The sequence below is a fragment of the Chinchilla lanigera genome, unplaced genomic scaffold (genome assembly GCF_000276665.1).
Source record: "Chinchilla lanigera isolate Chin_1 unplaced genomic scaffold, ChiLan1.0 scaffold00080, whole genome shotgun sequence".
In the NCBI taxonomy this organism is placed as follows: Eukaryota; Metazoa; Chordata; class Mammalia; order Rodentia; family Chinchillidae; genus Chinchilla; species Chinchilla lanigera.
The window spans coordinates 3,245,272-3,262,537 of record NW_004955481.1 but is presented as its reverse complement, the minus strand read 5'-3'; the positions used below and the strand labels follow the sequence as shown (position 1 = coordinate 3,262,537).

The window sequence follows — 17,266 nt, the reverse complement described above, 5'->3', positions numbered from 1 at the left end:
TCAGTGATGCAGCAAGGATCACACAGAGGGTCAACTGCAGAGCAAGGGTCACGTAGACCAACCATTGTAGAACAAAGATCACCCAGAGGATCAACTGCAGATCAAGGGTCACGCAGAGAGTCAATGATGGAACAAAAATCACACAGAGGGTCAACTGCAGAGCAAGGGTCACAACAACCAACGATTGTAGAACAAAGATCACCCAGAAGGTCAACTGCAGAGCAAGGATCACTCAGAGAGTCAGTGATAGGACCACACAAAGAGTCAGAACAAATACCACCCAGAAAGACAACTTCAGAACAGCAGGACAGAGACTCAGCTTCACCATCATCAAAAGGTAGAGTCTTTAGAAAAAAGACAAAATCTTGGGAGGCTACTCTTTGCAAGTACTTTAAAATCCCTTCACAAAAAGAAAGTTTGTGGGAGCAAACATAGGAGGAGGAACTGTTCATGGGTTCTGAACTGCAAGAGGAAGTTCCTACATCAAGTAGAAAAGATCATCTTTTAGAAAACAGTTCAGTTCTCCTCTCCCTGTTGTGTGGAGTGGTTTTTAAAGTTTTTTCAGAAAATAGTCATTATTATTGCAATCTTTTTTGGCTTATCAGGTCATGCAAGCCTCAGGCATATTTTGGTACTCAACATCAGGCTAGACTTGAAACCCAATTAAATGCAAACTAAAATGTCTCTATCATCAGTTTATCTAGAATTTCAAGTGCAGTAGAAGCCTATTAAAAAGGGGGAAAGCTAGAAATGTGCAATGTGCATTTGTTTTAACTGGGTTTTTGAAAAGGTAGAGGAAGACCTTTTTCTTTCAATGTGGTATCTGATATTAGAAACCACTTTTTAAATTTTTTTTATTTCAGCTATGAAATGGACTGCATTTTTTTCAGTTAGTTAAAGGATATCTATTCTAGAAGAATTTCTGAAAGTCATATTTCAGACAGAAAACACTGTGTTTCAGATATTTATTCGTATCTCCTTGGTCAGAATTTAGGTACATGTATAGTGGTACTTCACTGTGAGGGAGGCTGGGAAATATATCCCTCCTTTTGCATGACCAAATTGGGACACAACAAACAACTTTTGCCACAGAGCTGCTCTCAGTAATTGACATTATTAAGTGACTTTATTGTGGTCAATTATGATAGAACACATATGGGGAAGTGCTTCATGTTCTTGGTGTTCTATAGTAAGGCATTTCTCTCATTCATTAATAAGATACCTAACAGAACATATAATGTTCAATTCATAAGCATTTTATTTTGTGCCTCTTAGAAATGACAAAGAAGGATGTTCAGAAAGACAAATCTTGTGAACCCAAGTCCCCTAAAATAGAAGGAAAGTCATGGTCAGGTAATTCTTCATTTAATCTTCCTTTCATTTTATAACCTAGAGTAGAAACATCGTGAAAATGAGGTTAAATTGGCTAAGTATAAAATGTGCTTTTTATAGGCGAATTTTTGTCTTCTAACTGGAGGATGAAGTATGCCAAATTTGAAGATGAGGAACAAGCAAACTTAATCTATGGTAACTCCAGGTTTGCAGGTAGATATTAACAATAAAACTAGGAAGCATAGATGGAATTACAATAGATGGTTTTAATTTACCATGGTACCTCATGATAAAGACTGGGTTTTGCTAAGACACAAAGAAATCCTTACATTATTTTATCTCTGAGAGCCAATGAATCCAAATGTATACAAGATGGATATTTTTGGTAGTGGTATGCTATTGGTGGTGATATGTACTATTGATGAATGTTCTTCTACTTTAAAATTTACAGCATTAGTATACTTTTATTTTGAGACAGGGTCTACCAATGTAGTTCAGGCTGGTCTCGAACTCGTTATTTACCCCAGGCTGGCCTTGAGCTCACAGTGATCCTCCTGATTCAGCCTTATAAGTGCTAAGATTACAGGTGTAAGCCACCATGCCTGGTTTAGTATATTTTTTGAAAACCATTACATGACCCTACAACTGCTTTGAAGGTATGACCAAAGCATACAATGGAAAGCAGATATTAGATATTAGAACTCAATAAAAATCACTCCAGCTATTTTCTTCCTGGTAGGTTCATATCTCAACATGTGAGACACTTGAAAGTCTATATATATATTTTAAAGACTTGTAAACAAGTTCTGTCCAACAGAAAAAAGAGCAGAATTTAGCTTTCAGTTAAGCCATGTATTTAACTACAGTCATTGTTAAATTCTACTCATATTTTACTAAAATGCAGATTTATCATTTTCCCCTTCATATCAACAAGTAGTAGAACTAATTAGATCAAGATTATTTTCTTTTTATTTGCATTTTTAAAAAATTTAAACCTGGGTCAAATAACAAACTTTTACCATGCATGAGGACCTAGGTTTTTATCCCTAGCACTACAAAAGCAAACAGAATATCCAAATATCAAACTTTGTATGTTTAAAATATTCTGGTGAAGATGCATAGCATTCATTGGTCAAGCTCTATGGTCAGGCTTCACTCTATTTTCCTTTTCTTTTTCTTTTTTTAACCCCTATAATATGAGGAAACCCAGTGCTTTACACATGCTAAAGAGCTACCATTAAGCTACATCCCTAGCCTTTTGTACTTTTTTATTGTCAGACAGGGTCTCATTAACTTGCTCAGGCTGCCCTCAACCTTGAAATCTTCCTGCCTCAGCTTACTGAATAGCTAGAATTATAGGCATGTACCACTGTGCTGGGCTTGCCTTGCTAGCTTTTAAAAATTGCGTGGGTAATCATTTTTAAATTACATCAGATCTCATATAGAAGATATAAGAACATAAATGAGTGAATCAATGAGTAAATCAAACACAAGTAATTGGATTAACATTTTAGGAAATATGCTTCATGTTGTAACGTTAAACTTAAAGACAAATACATTAGCCAAAACTCTCAGAAGAAATGTTGGCTAATTCATGCAACTAAGAAGTCTAGAGTATATCTGGCTTCAGGCACAACAGGATTGTCTTAGTTCTGTTTCTTGTTGCTGAGACAAAATGCCCAATACCCAAAGTCGAAGGAAGAAAGACTTGTTTTAGCTCATGGTTTATAAAGGTTTCAGTCCATAGCCGGCTGGCTCCAAGGCAGGGCAGCATGGTAGAAAAGGATCACAGAGGAGAAACAATCTATGGCAAGGCAAGCAGAAGGCAGCAAGCAACAGCAGCAAGTCTTCTTTCCCTCTCTCCCTTTGTATTGCATCCGGGTTATAAGCCTATTAATTGGTGCCACCTACAGTCAAGGTGGGGCTTTCATTATCCACACCCAGGACTATGCTACTTCTTATCAGTGGACTAATTTTGTACCACACACCCTTAATCCCAGTATTACATGCCCCAGATCTAGCCAGCTCTGAAAAGCCTGACCTATGAGTACATGAGGCTTTGAGGAACATCTAGATACTAGCCATAGCAAGGATTCAGCAGTAGTAGGGCACTCTCTCTTCCTCTCAGCTCTGTTCTTCTCTGTGTCACTTTCAATTTTAGCCAGTTTTCTCTTTTTTTTTTTTTTGGCCAGAAATGACCACAAGAGCATCTCTGAGCTTACATCCTACTACTTCAGTAATCAGCAATTCTCCCCTAATAGTTCTCCCCAACATTCTGGAGCTAATGTTCATTGGCTTGTAGGTTACATTGCTGTTATACATGAATTATTGGCTAAACCTGTATTACACATTGGTGGAAAAAGAATGAGGTGGCTTAGTACCATGTAACTCCTTTGAACAGCAGAAAGATGTTTTCCCAAAGTAAAAAAGATAGATGCTGCCCTCATGAAGGAAGCATATATTCCTAGCCATTAGACCACCAGGGACCTGACTAAAAAAGCATATATTCCTGATAGACAAAAATAGTAGATGTTGAGGCTGGTGGTCTAGTTCAGTGGTAAAGTGCATGCTTAGTATGTGCAAGGCCCAGAGTCCAATCCCTAACACCAAAACAAAACACATCATAACAATAGCAGATATCTATTGCAATAGGCATTCATTTGTTTTATCTAAGATTAGAATTGTCCCCTTTACTGCTTGGTATCTCTTTCCTGCTTCACAGAACTACACTCAGTTATCAGAAATATTCAGTCTTACAAGGAAGTAAAAGGTAGGAGTACCTTCAATGGAATTTCCTTCGATATGCTCCAGTTTGTGCAACTCCTAGAGACATTTGTTGGTGAAGATGCCCCCTTGAGTGCCAGTGAGACCCTCACCTCTTTTTTTAAGAGGCGCTATGCTGAAACAAAAGAAGAGAAAATGAATGCCTTAGAACAGGTGGGTAATATTTATCAATGAAACAAGTTAGGTCACTAGGATAAGTCAATCTCTCAAACTTAGTTGCTGCCATTGTGACTGTTATTTTAAAAATGTACAACCAAATATCACTTTATTTCAACAAGCACAACCATTAAATGTCTTGTTTTATTGGCAAATGTTCAAAGGTCACAGTCCACAGAACTCATTTCCCTAGTGATAACATGATTGTTCCTGGCAGGAGGTGGCTTATCATATAGCTTTTTTTTCCTCTGAAATTTGAGTGGATATATGGGTATGCAATGATATATGTGTCTGTGTGTGAGTGCTTTTACAAATCCAAATACATAGGGATATGATTATGGCTAGATTATGTATTTTCATTTACAGGTCCCCAAGTAGCACCTATATCCTAAGAATTTAATACTTTCTTGGGTGATAGATAAATGCATGCACATTAACTTATATAAACAACTAATCCTCTCATATGTGCAATGAAAATTACTTTCACCAAGATTATTCAATAATCTCATTAGTTTTATGAGTCTTCTTGGGCTAATTCCAGGGTTGATATCCTTTTTGCCTCCTCAGCTGTAGGTCCACCCACTTAGCCAAAAGGTACATATTTATTTTCTTTTTGCAGCTAAGTCTTTCTAGGTATTAATTCAATTACAATCTGTCATGGTTTGGGGTGTTTGCAAGGAGAAACAATATAATACAGGACACATATTTTATAAGATTATTTATAATAATCACTCAAAGAATCATATACAAGAGAGTGCAGGAAATATGTCCACATACTAAAGGCCAAAGAATTCAGCTTAGGCCCTGGATCCCACCGTAATGTTCTGCATGAGTTCAGCTGAAGACCTAGAGTCCATGACAATGCTTCATGTAAGCCTGTTTCATGGATCTGCACTGGGAAGGCCCAAAGGTCAGTGGTGGAAGCTAGAAAGCCTATGCCAGTGGGATAAAGGATCTGTGCTAGCAGGCTAAAGGACTTACACTGGATCCAGAAAGTGACGCTCAAAAGAAGAACCAGAGCTCCCCTGAAAAGTACCACAGCCATCCTCAGCAACAGTGAAGTCCCAAACTCCTCCAGTGATCAGGACAGCTGAGTTTCCGTCAGGAAAGCCAATGCAACAAGCTTTTCCAGAAGACTGAGCAGTGTACCATCTTCCCCTCCAGAGCCAGGAAGCAATGCTCAGAGTGAGGACCAGAGCACCCCCAAAGTGAACTGAAGCCATTCTCAGTGACAACAAAGTCCTGAGCTCCTTGGAAGATGAGAACAGCCAAGTTCATTAGGAAAGCCAGCGTGACAAGGTCCTCCAAGAGAACCAGCAGCTTCTTACATCTTCTCAACAGCTTCCAACAGGCTCTCAACAGTTTCTACCAGCTCCCAACAGCCTTTTCTCTTCTCCAGTTCTGCCTCTTATGCTGCTGGCAGCAGTCTTTAGGTGGGCCTCCCACACCTAGAACCATGTCTATTAAGTTCAGTGGGGTGTTAACAGTTGACCACCAGTTGTCAATCCACTACACAATCCAGTTAATAGAATTCATCTAGTGAAAAATCTAAAAGGTAAGTAAATTGATGTCAAGTTCAGTCAATGTTAAATATGAAAAGGTTTTTTAGCATAAAACCACTTTTCATTGTTTGAACACTGTGTTCATTCCCTTTCACTGCAAAACACATCCCCTAAAAAGCCAGGGAGAGCACCGCATGTGTTTGTCACATTTTTTATTAATGAGGGAGGGACTGGAAAGAAATTCTTAAGAAGGTTATTACCCTTCCCAGTGTAGTATGTTTTAGTCCAGTGCAGACAATTCCTGGTTTGGTTTGGTTCTGTTTTAGTTTTGGTTTAGAAGTGAAACAAAGAAATTATATTTAACAGGGTTAAAATTTTACACTGAATTTTCCATTAATATCATGGTTAACCCCAAAGTAAAGTAGTCTTTATAAAATATGCCAGGCTTTTAAGCACAGGGTCCCAGCTAGCACAATGAACAGCATGTCTTCTGTGCCTTGTTATCCTGTTTTTATCCTAGGTTAGACAAAATGCTTTCCGAATCCGACAGGGACTTCTCTTAAAAGCCCTCTTTCAGAAGTGGGACAGTGATGGCTCAGGCTTCCTGGATCTAGAGGAAGTTGATAAACTCTTATACGCATACAAGGATGGAATGGAAAAAGAATCTATGAAGAAAGGTAAAATATAAGAATGCAATATAGGGGCTGGGGATTTAGCTCAGCGGCAAAAGCGCCTGCCTGGTAAGCACAAAGTCGTGAGTTCGGTTCCCGGTACCGGAGAAAAAAACAACAACAACAACAAAAGAATGCAATATAATAACCAATGTTAATTTCCTATCATCTTGTTTTGAAATTGTATATTGTTTTTATTTTTTTAATTCTCTTTAAAAGTTTTTTAAAAAGTGTACCTATTTAAGTTGTGGTAACAACTTTGCTTCAAGTTTCCCACTACTGTGACATATATACAGTTAAAAAACAAACACTGGTTATACTAAAACTATCAAATATCACTTTACTTTTTCTTTTTCTGGTACCACTTCATGCTAACAGTATGGCCATAGTTTTTAAAATGGAAAATAATAAGTGTTGGCAAGAATGCAGAGAAATCAGAATTTTTGTACATTTGTCAGTGTATTTGGGAGTGGAATGTGTCCAACACCTTAACTCTACATAGTAAAATTCTTTTTGTGTACTTAGTTGCCCTCATTGTTATAATTAAAAGAATCCAAACTATGCCACATTTCTGCCTAGAATTTTTTCTTGTTCTTCCATTTGGCCTTCACAAGATCTGAACTATTATTTAAGTCTGACTGGCTTGCAAGTTTCTCTTCAATTTACTGACTTCTTATTCTTTTCTCCTCCTATACTATATTTTTTCCTTCTGATCAATACTTCTCAAACAAAAGCTACTACAGTTCTCATTCCAGTGTAATAAATTCCTTTCTTCACTAGGTCCCAGTATGATTTTGATCTTCATTGGGTTTAAAGATTTATCTAATGACTTCTGTATACCAGATTTCTAATATTTGAAGTGTGTAGTGCATGGTTGAAAAATTGTCAGGATTGGTTAAGTCCTTCAGTTCTTTCAAAACATCATCATATTGATTAATCTTCAAATATAATTAGGCTTATCAGTTGTTATGGTCTCTTCAATAACTATGTTTTCTTCAAACTATATCATACTATACTATAAGACTGAATCCAAAGAAGATTTACTTAGTGAAAATTCAAAAGGCTTAATGATGTGATTTCTATTTAGAAGATGGGTAAATTTCATACCCAGAACCATGTTCTACAGAAAATCTTATATGATGATCAGAATGCCTGGCATCCAATACTGGATCTTCACAAATGGTCATATGCCCTTTGGCCAGTTACTTAACCTCCATAGACTCAGCTATCCTTATTTGTAAAATGAAGTAGTTAGACATGTTAAAATTTAAGCAACCTAAGGATGATGTTGCAAAGTTCCATATATTGGACTATAGGGAATCCAATTATATAGAAGTATACAAAGTATAATTTAAGAAACTGTAGGAGGAGGACTCTGTTTCCTGGTGCCAAATTTTTTAAGTGTTCTGTTCTGTGGTATGGGAAGGAGGAAAAGAGGGGAGGCAAAGGAACCTAGTGATAGTAAGGTATGATGTATATTTAGAAGGGGATAACAGCGAAAATTTGGTACAAAATGGTAGTGAGAAGTGGGGATGGGAAAAAATTCTATGACTGATATAAATATTAGAGAAAAAGATAAACAGAGAAGCACATGAAAAAGGGAGAGAAAAAAATTGAGAATAAATAAGACCCAGGAGAAAGAAGTCAAGTGGACAAACACATACAAATGTAGGAAGGACATAAAGGGGCAAGGGAGAATTCTCTTACTCTCTATAAACTATATAGGGAGGGGAAAAAGTCAAGAGGAAGAGAAGCACACATATAGAAAAAAGGCAAGAGAAAGAGAAGCACACATACCTTACTATCACTAGGTTCCTTTGCCTCCCCTCATTTCCTCCTTCCCATACCACAGAACAGAAGAATTAAAAAAATTTTTTTTCCTTTTTTCTCTTCTCTCCCCCTCTGGCATTACCCAGTCCCCAGTCTTCTGGGCTTTAGATAACTGATTCTATAAAATTGCTGGTGAATGCTATTTTTCACCATCAAAGAAGACACAGCAATCACATTTAGTGCACATTTACCATGGTTTAAGACTAGAGTTGTTATGATGCTTACATTTAACAAGATATTAGCAAATATTATCAAAAAGATTATATGTCATGGTCAAGTAGATTTCATCCCAGAAATGCAAGGATGGTTCAACAAAGTCAATAAATATTATACAACACATAAAGAGAAGCTAGGTTAAAAAAAACCCTTACAATTATATCAGTAGATGCAGAAAAGGCTTTCAGTAAAATCCAACACCCATTCATGATAAAAACCCTGAATTAAACAGGTATAAAAGGACCATACCTAAATGTGATAAAGGCTAAATATGACAAACCAATATCCAGCATCATACTAAATAGGGAAAAACTAAAAGTATCCCCCCCCCAAATCAGGAATAAGACAAGGATGTCTACTGTCACCTCAGTAATATATCAGGGTACAAGATGAACACGCAAAAATTATTAGTATTTGTGTACACCAACCATTAATGGGATGAGAAGGAAATTATTAAAATAATACCATTCACAGTAGCTTCAAGAAAAATGAAATACTTAGGAATTAACCTAACCAAGGAAGTGAAAAACCTGCAAAAAGAAAACAACAGTACTCTGAAAAAAGAGATTGAAAAGGACATCAGAAAATGGAAAGATATCCCCTGGTTAAGCAGAGTCAATATTGTCAAAATATTGGTCAAATATTCCCAAAACTGTTACACAGACTCGATGCTGTCCCAATCAAAATACCCATAGCATATTTTACAAATCTAGAAAAAACAATCCTAAAATTCATATGGAACCAGAAGAGACCCAGACTAGCAAAAACAATTTTGGGCAACAGGAGCAAAGCAGGTGGCATAGCAATAACTGACTTCAAGCTATACTACAAAGCCATAGTGATAAAAATGGCACAGTACTGGAACAAAAACAGATTGTGGATCAGTGGAACAGAACTGATGTGCAGAAACTTCCCCCAGACACATTATCAGCTATTTGATCTTCAACAAAGGGGCCAAAAACCAACTTTGGAGGAAAGACAGCCTATTCAATAAGTGGTGTTAGGAAAACTGATCATCTATGTGCAGAAGGTTGAAGCTGGACCCTTATTTCTCACCATATACTAAATAAAAATCAAAATAGATCAAAGATTTAAACATTAAGACAGAAATATTAAACCTACTAGGAGGTAAAATGCGCAAGACACTTGAAGACATAGGTATAGGAAAGTATCTTCTAAACCGAATCTCAATCGCACAAGAAATAACAGCAAGAATCAACAAGGGGGATCATACCAAACTAAAAAGCTTCTGTACAGCAAAAAAATCTGTCAGTATAGTGAAGAGACAACCTACAGAATTTGCCACCTAAAATATTTGCCAGCTACTCTTCAGAGAAAAGACTAATATCTAGAATATATAATGAACTCAAAAGAATTAAACCACCTCAAATTAAAGATCAGGTGATGAAATGGGCAAAAGAAATGAACAGACACCTCACAAAGGAAGAAATCCAAATGGTCAACAAATATATAAAAAATACTCAGCATCTCTGGCCATTAGAGAAATGCAAAGTAAAGCAATGCTAAGATTCTACCCTACTCCCGAAGAAACGGCAATCATTAAAAAAAAATCAAACAATAACAAATGATGGCAAGGCTGTAGTGAAGAAGAAACTTCTTCATTGTTGGTCTGAATGTAAACTAATACGACCATTATGGAAATCAGTATGGAGATTTCTCAAAGAACTGAAGTTAGAAATTCCGTATGATCCAGAAATCTCACTGCTTCCCCAAAGAGCTTAAGACATGATACTATAGTGATACATGCACACCAGTGTTTATAGCAGCACAATTTCTAATAGCTACATCCTGGAACCAGCCAGTATATCCATCAGCAAATAACTGTATAAGGAAAATGTGGTATCTATATGTGATGGAATACTACTATGCTATAAAGAATAACAGATTTGAGACATTTGTAAAAAAATGGATGCACCTGGAAAATATAATGTTCAATGAAATAAACCAGACACACAAGCTTAAATACCATATAGTATCTCTCATTTGAGTGAGGCAAAGTACAAATGAAGAGAACAGTAAAGATGGGTAGAAGGAGACTAGGACATGGCTCTCTTGCAATAGGGAAGTGGTCCAAGGGAAAAATACTTAAGGAGGAGGGGAAGGGGAAGTGAGTAAAGCAATGCCATGTACAGGAACCTAATAACCTCAATTAATATAACATAAGCTAAGATTCATAATATCAACAAAAATGAAAAAATGGGGTTGGTGAATTGGAGAGAGATAAGGGTGCCACCGTTTTGGTAATAAATTCTGTGATCTAATTCCAGAAACCTTGAACATTATTAAAGTCTCATTAGAAAGGATACAAAGTGTTTTTAAAGAAATTGAAAATTGGACAAGTAGGTAGCGTAAAGTACTACTATTCCATCACTCTGGAACTCTAGAATAAGAAACTTGAAGAGACTCAAGTCTTTTCTTGATTTCCATGACTCTGATGCTTTTGAAGATTATAAACTGGTTATTTGTAGTATGCCCTTTATTTATAGTTTTCTAATATTTCCTCATGATTAAATTCAGGTTTTTCATCTTCTGCAGGAGTATATCACAGAATCAATGCTGTATTTTCTTGTTGAAAATCTATCAGAAATCCCATGCTAATAACTGTCTAGTTGCTTAAGAGGATATGTGTCAGACTTCACTTTAAGGAAACTCCTTTCCCCTTTGTAATTAATACATTTTTATGAATGTACTTTGAAACTTTAAAACCAGCCCTTCCCTTTCTTGTAAAACTTTTCATTTATTCATTTATAACATTATGTAATGGTTTCCTATTTTATTCAATGAGATATAATCCAATGCTATCATTATTTGTTTTGATGTTCATATTGTCTCAGATTTAGAATAGCCCTTGCAATATGGCTACTATGTGCTTCCCTCCCCACTCTCAACATTTTATTAAAAATTTTGAGCATAGAATAAAGCTGAAAGAATTGTGTGGTGAAGCCTACATATACGCACAGCTAGATTCCACCATTAACATTTTATCACACTATCATATTACCTATATATTTGTCTGTCATCCATCTTTCCATCACTCTCTTTTTTTTACCAATTTGAAAGTGAATTATATCCTTCTCCCTAAGTACTGTAGCATGTGTATCATTAGACTTTCTATTTATTAACTATTTTTAAGTAAAATTTCCATAAAAGTATATTTTTGCTTAGTATTGGTAAATGCATAATTTGTGTACTCCATGTCTTGATCAAAATATAAAAGAACAATGACAGCAAAATACAAAACAAAAGAACTCCCTCATGTCCCTTTCCCATTCAATCCCCACCACACAAATCCATAAGACAATCACTCTTCTGGGATTTTTCCCACCATAGATTAGTTTTCATTAAATTACTGTTTTGTGTAAGACTTCTTTAGCCAGCATATTTTCCTTGAGATTCTTACATTTTGTTGCATATATCAACTATTGGCTTCTTTTTGTTGATGAGTAGCATTCCATTGTATTAATGTACCATAGCTTTCTTATTAATTCCCTAGTTGATGGACACTTGGGCCATTTCTAGGTTTTAATTACCATGAGTAAAGTGGCTCTGAACAATCTTATACAAATCTTTTTGTGGATAAATGTATTCATTTCTTATTAATAAATATCTAGGGGCATAATTTCTGGACCACAAGATGAGCAGTTTTGGTTTTATGATGAACTGTCAGTTCCCTCTGCCCTTTAAACATGTTTCCAGTGTTTACTGAGCACTTCCTTGCTTTCTACTACAATGAAATCTTCCAGGTTCATCTTATATTTTCCCTATTCCAACCCTGAAATAATCTATGTCTGCAGCAAAATCTGGTTTATTTTATTGGAAAATAGTATTTAGAAGCCGAGATAAGGATTCTCCATGTTCTCTTTGCTTGCAACTTTCTGTTGCCAGGTTTCTCAATGTACAAAAGTAGTGAATTTGTGTGTACGTGCATGGATGTGCATGTGGTATAAAACATTTATATCTGTACATAGTTCTCTGTGTATGAATGTTTAAAGCCATGAGTTCACACTACTACTTCCAAATCCAATCCAAAACAATAGCGTTCATCCTAGTTTTCTTCCTTTCCAGTTTTGGAATTCTCTTCTTTCTGGCTCATGATATCCTAAATATATTTATCTGTTTGATCAATAAATCTATTACTTCTATATGGAACAAATCACCCATCACTTCTGCTGTCCTCTCTCCCACACTGATGTCCTTACTACACTCATAATCCAACACCCTACACTAACCTGCTCTTTCCACTTGGCTGCTCTCCACACTGTGCTTGGGCCTTGACATTTTACACCAGATCAGCCCTCCAAGTAGATGCTCTTCATATATTCCCCAGGCTCTGACACTCCATGCCAAGTGGGTTTTTGTGTTAATGCCCTCCTCAGTCTACTCAGGTTCTGGATCCCCACGCTGAGCTGACTCTTTGTGTGGAAGTTCTTAATTTGTTGGATTCCAATTTTCCATTCTGGATTTCCCACCCACATAGATGCATCTTTACCCTGCTTAGGTTAGGACCCCCCAAGCCAGGATGTCCCTCCATTTGAAGGTTCTCTTCACTCTGCATAGTATTAAACATCCACATTAGGCTTTCACATTGCAACCTAAACTACCTCTCTGTAGTACCACTTTCTTAATCCACGTGAGCTAAAGGTTTCCCTTCCATGTGAATACCCTCCTCACCCTGCTCAGGCTCAAGCCACCCCTGCACAAATGCACACCTTAACCCATTGGAACTGATATACCCTGCTCTGTGTCATGTTGGTTTCACCTTTCTCTCCCCTACCTAATGGCCTTAGAACCAAATTGTTCAAGAAGAGAAAGGAATGAAAAGAGAAAATGCAAAAGATTTGAAAGAAGAAGAATCCAAGAAGCACTTTAACCTAATAATTGAGTATTATATTTTTAAGGACTGTTTTAGTTCAAATAATAGAAAACACAATCCAAAGGGGTTAAAAGAAGCAAAAAGAGAAATATATTCATTTAATGGAAAAGGCCTGGGATTGTAAATAACAACATTAAAACAGGTGTCTCTTTCTTTCTCCTTCTCTTGCATTCAGCCTAACCTTACTATCTTCTGTGTTTTAGCTCCATTGTCATATAATCTACCCCTTTGTGGTGACCAGGTCCAGTCTCACATCTTCACAGGTTCATTCAAGTCTAATAAGAATAAAATGGAAAATATCCTGTTTCTAATCATGCAAGCAAAGTGTCTGGTATTAATCTTCACTAACCCATCCATTTTGGCTAGAGGAATAAGGTGCTCTGACTGGGATAAGCCTGAGAGGCATGCTCTACCACACATAAACTGAGAAGAGAGGGATTGGTTTCTCCAAAGCAAAATTGGAAATACAACCACCAACAGAAAAATGAGTGGATGCTAAAAAGTCAATAAATATTCAACTATAAGTGAGATCTTCAACTATATAAGTGAGATGCTTACACATGATAAAATGACCACAAGTTCCAGGTAGTCTTTGTTAATTGTCAAATATAGAATGCATGCCATTATCTTTTGGGGGAAGACTGAATTAAAGTGGAAAACTTTTTGAGGAATAAAAGGCTTACAACCATATTTTAAAGGAAAGGGGTGCATATTCTAATGGCTTGTTAATTTACATAAATTTACACAGGAGACATGTTCAAAATGTTTGTAGTGCTGTTCCTAAGAGCAAAATGTTGAAAACAACCTAAACATCATTTGCAAGGAGAATAAATAATCAAAAATGGTATACTCATATAATGACATACAGGGGTGAAAATTAATGAGTCACAGCTATAGAACATGGATAGTTACCATACCATGATAATGTTGAATGAAAAGTAAGTCCCACAAAACTGTATATGGTTTAGTAACTTTTTCCTAAAGGTTACAAATAGATAAAAATAAGCACAAATAAAGGGCGGGGGATATAAGCTCAGTGGCGTGAGTGTCTGCCTACCACAAATTGTTTAGAAGTATATATGTGTGGGGCTGGGGATTTAGCTCAGCGGCAAAGCGCCTGCCTGGCAAGCGCAAGGTCGTGAGTTCAGTTCCCGGTACCGGAGAAAAACCAAAAAAAAAAAAAAGAAGTATATATGTGTTACACATATATTTTTATATAACCCTAACACTACTGAGAAAAGAGAAAAAGATAAAGCCAAATTCAGGATATTAGTAAGGGGTGCAAGGAGGCAGGTGAAGGAATATGGAAAAACAGAGTGAAGATGTAAGTTACTGGTAATGTTCAGGTTTGATAGAGTCATCATTGTACCATTAGAAAAAATAAAAGTGGTGGAATGCATAAGTACGCAAGGCATGTCAGAGATTATGAATAGAATGGGGATATGGAGCAAATAATTCCTGCATGGCATTAAGAACATATATGATGGGAAATAAACTAGATCCAACTATGGTAGGACTTTAAAATAGGGAAATACACAATATAAATTGTGTTTTAATTAATTTTACAGACATTTATGGAGCATTTACTATTGGTAAACCAGTAAAAGCTGGTTTAGGGTTATGAGAGTAGGAATGAAAGAGACTGGGCCACCCAATGCATTGTCAAAGAATAACAGGATGGAATTAAGTAGTTTACTGAACATGGAAGGCCAAATATAGGGATGAATCAGATTAGATCCTGAGAGTTTCACCTAAATAAGTGGGAGAATTAAAAGAAAGGCAAAAACTAAATAAGTAAATGAAAGAAAGGCAAAGAAAAACATGACATAGGAGTTATATTGAATTTAATATAAGTCATTGTGAAATGTTCCATAGGGTTCAGACATGGCTTTGATATGCTTGGTTTTCCATATACAGTGGCTGTTAATGGCTTCAACTTGCTCTAAGAGGAAAATGAAAATTTCCCTCATGGGTAAATTAACTTTTAGTTAGTTGTTGGTTTTGCATTTATGTCTTTTAGCTAAACTACATATACATTTTCCAAAGCCACGTTCTGGTCATGAAGTAAAGTTGTCTTCAAAGCAGTTTCAGAAATACATAGAACTGGTTGTATCTGAACTCAGGGGTGATGAAGGTCAAATTCTGGAAAGTATTGTGGAATTTCTGATGAACTCTGTCGAGAAGAACCATATTGAGAGTTTGAGGAACTGTGCAAGGTGGAAATGGCTGCATCAAATCCAACGTGCTGCAGAGACTAGTGGGATATCTCTGGAGCCAGTATACACTGAGACTTTCAAGGCTCTAACCCAGGTGTGTTTTCTAAAGTGATATATAAGAAAAAAATCCTGACAGTAAGTAACTTTCAATGGCTTCATAGAAGCACATGGCATTGGATGCAGCTATAGATGTTTGATTCATTATTACAGTGAATAAATGACCCAAAACCTAAGTGAAATACAACTGGAATAATTACCAGGTGACAATATAGAAGCAGAGAAGAAAGGTAGAAAGGTGAGATGTGAAAATGACATCTTGGGATTTCTAATTTTATTTGTGGTGAGAGTCAAATAAGTTAAAAACAGAAAATAGGCTGATAATGAAAAATACCACTAAGGAGATGCAGAGTGTAAGCTACATTTTCCTTGCATAATACTTTAGAAACTATGTAATTACTTTTTAAAGAAAGTATTTAAACTGTAAATTCATTATAAAATAGAATCCAGTGTCATACAATATTGACACTGGGAGGGCATGCAAAAGCAAACCCAAATATATAGAAAGAGAGACAAATATCAAGAAAGGTCTCTCTCATGTGCTCACTTCATGAGTATGTTCAATCTATAGGTTAACACATAATATCATTAATTATTTAGGATTTATAAATGTAGAGAACTTTCAGTTACTTTTATTAGAAATAGTGGTTGTGGAAAGTATAGTTTGGGACTTCAAGAAATCTTTTTCTTAAATTACATGGATCAAATATCCAAACTATGTTACGAGTTCCTTGAGAGCATTTTTTCACATTCATATATAAATGATAAAGAGATGTGAGTGAGATGAAGGCATTTTCTTGTTCCAGCTCTCTAAAATCAATATTTTTAATTAAGCCCCCAAAATACGACTATAGTTAGAGGGATCTAAGCCTGTAAATTTAATTCAACCTGAGATGTTTTGTTTTGTTTTTGTTCTTGTTTTAGTTTTCAGTAAAGCAGTCTAGGTGGCATATAGGAAACCCATTCCACTCACTAAAACTCAGATTTAGAGGATATCTGTGGTGCCAGCCCTTTCCCTACTGCCATGAATAGCAATACATAGTGGCATAATTTATTCAGAAAATTCACCGATTGGCTAGTAAAACAATTAAGACATTCTTTAACTATTTGCAAATACATAGAAACATTTTGCTACAGGATGCTGAAGCCCACGGAAATAAGAAGATCAGTGCTCACATTTCCCTCTTAGAAGAAAACCTACTACTACCAGATAGAGGGACTATTCTATTAAGAAATGTGGCTTGTACCCTAGATGATGCTCCATTTGTATTGAACAAAGTGCTCTACCAGGACATGAAGGGAATCAGGTAAGAACTTCTTGAAGAGTTTGGTTTCATTCTTCTAAAAAGTAATTCCCCTTCTGAAGTAAACTGGCATCCAAATCCTAGTGAGCAGCTCAGGAGGGAAATTTCACCAGTGAATCTAGAGTAGGACCTGATGGCTTTCCAGTCCCAAATGATTTCAGTTGGTCATTTCTAGAGCTTACTTTTAAGCAATCACCCAGGGACTCTTCTTCACAGTATCAGCTTTGTAAGTTATATCTCTTCACCCTGTTTGTATGTCTTCTATGGTAAGATCTACAGTTGTGTTTTAAATATCTCCCTCAAG

The 17,266-nt window shown here is 36.3% G+C and overlaps 1 protein-coding gene across 6 annotated transcripts in view; it reads left to right on the top strand.

Moving 5' to 3' along the window:
* Window positions 1–17,266, top strand: part of Efcab5 (EF-hand calcium binding domain 5) — a 173,440-nt gene that overhangs the window by 118,691 nt on the left and 37,483 nt on the right. For 5 of the 6 annotated variants that reach the window (XM_013503354.1, XM_013503351.1, XM_013503350.1 and 2 more), the window contains exons 11-17: window positions 1–337; window positions 1,276–1,353; window positions 1,453–1,545; window positions 4,055–4,269; window positions 6,295–6,451; window positions 15,406–15,695; window positions 16,796–16,965. In XM_013503354.1, the coding sequence (XP_013358808.1) occupies window positions 1–337; window positions 1,276–1,353; window positions 1,453–1,545; window positions 4,055–4,269; window positions 6,295–6,451; window positions 15,406–15,695; window positions 16,796–16,965 (1,340 nt within the window). The remainder of the gene's footprint in view (window positions 338–1,275; window positions 1,354–1,452; window positions 1,546–4,054; window positions 4,270–6,294; window positions 6,452–15,405; window positions 15,696–16,795; window positions 16,966–17,266) is intronic. The other variant, XM_013503352.1, reaches the window with a different exon arrangement.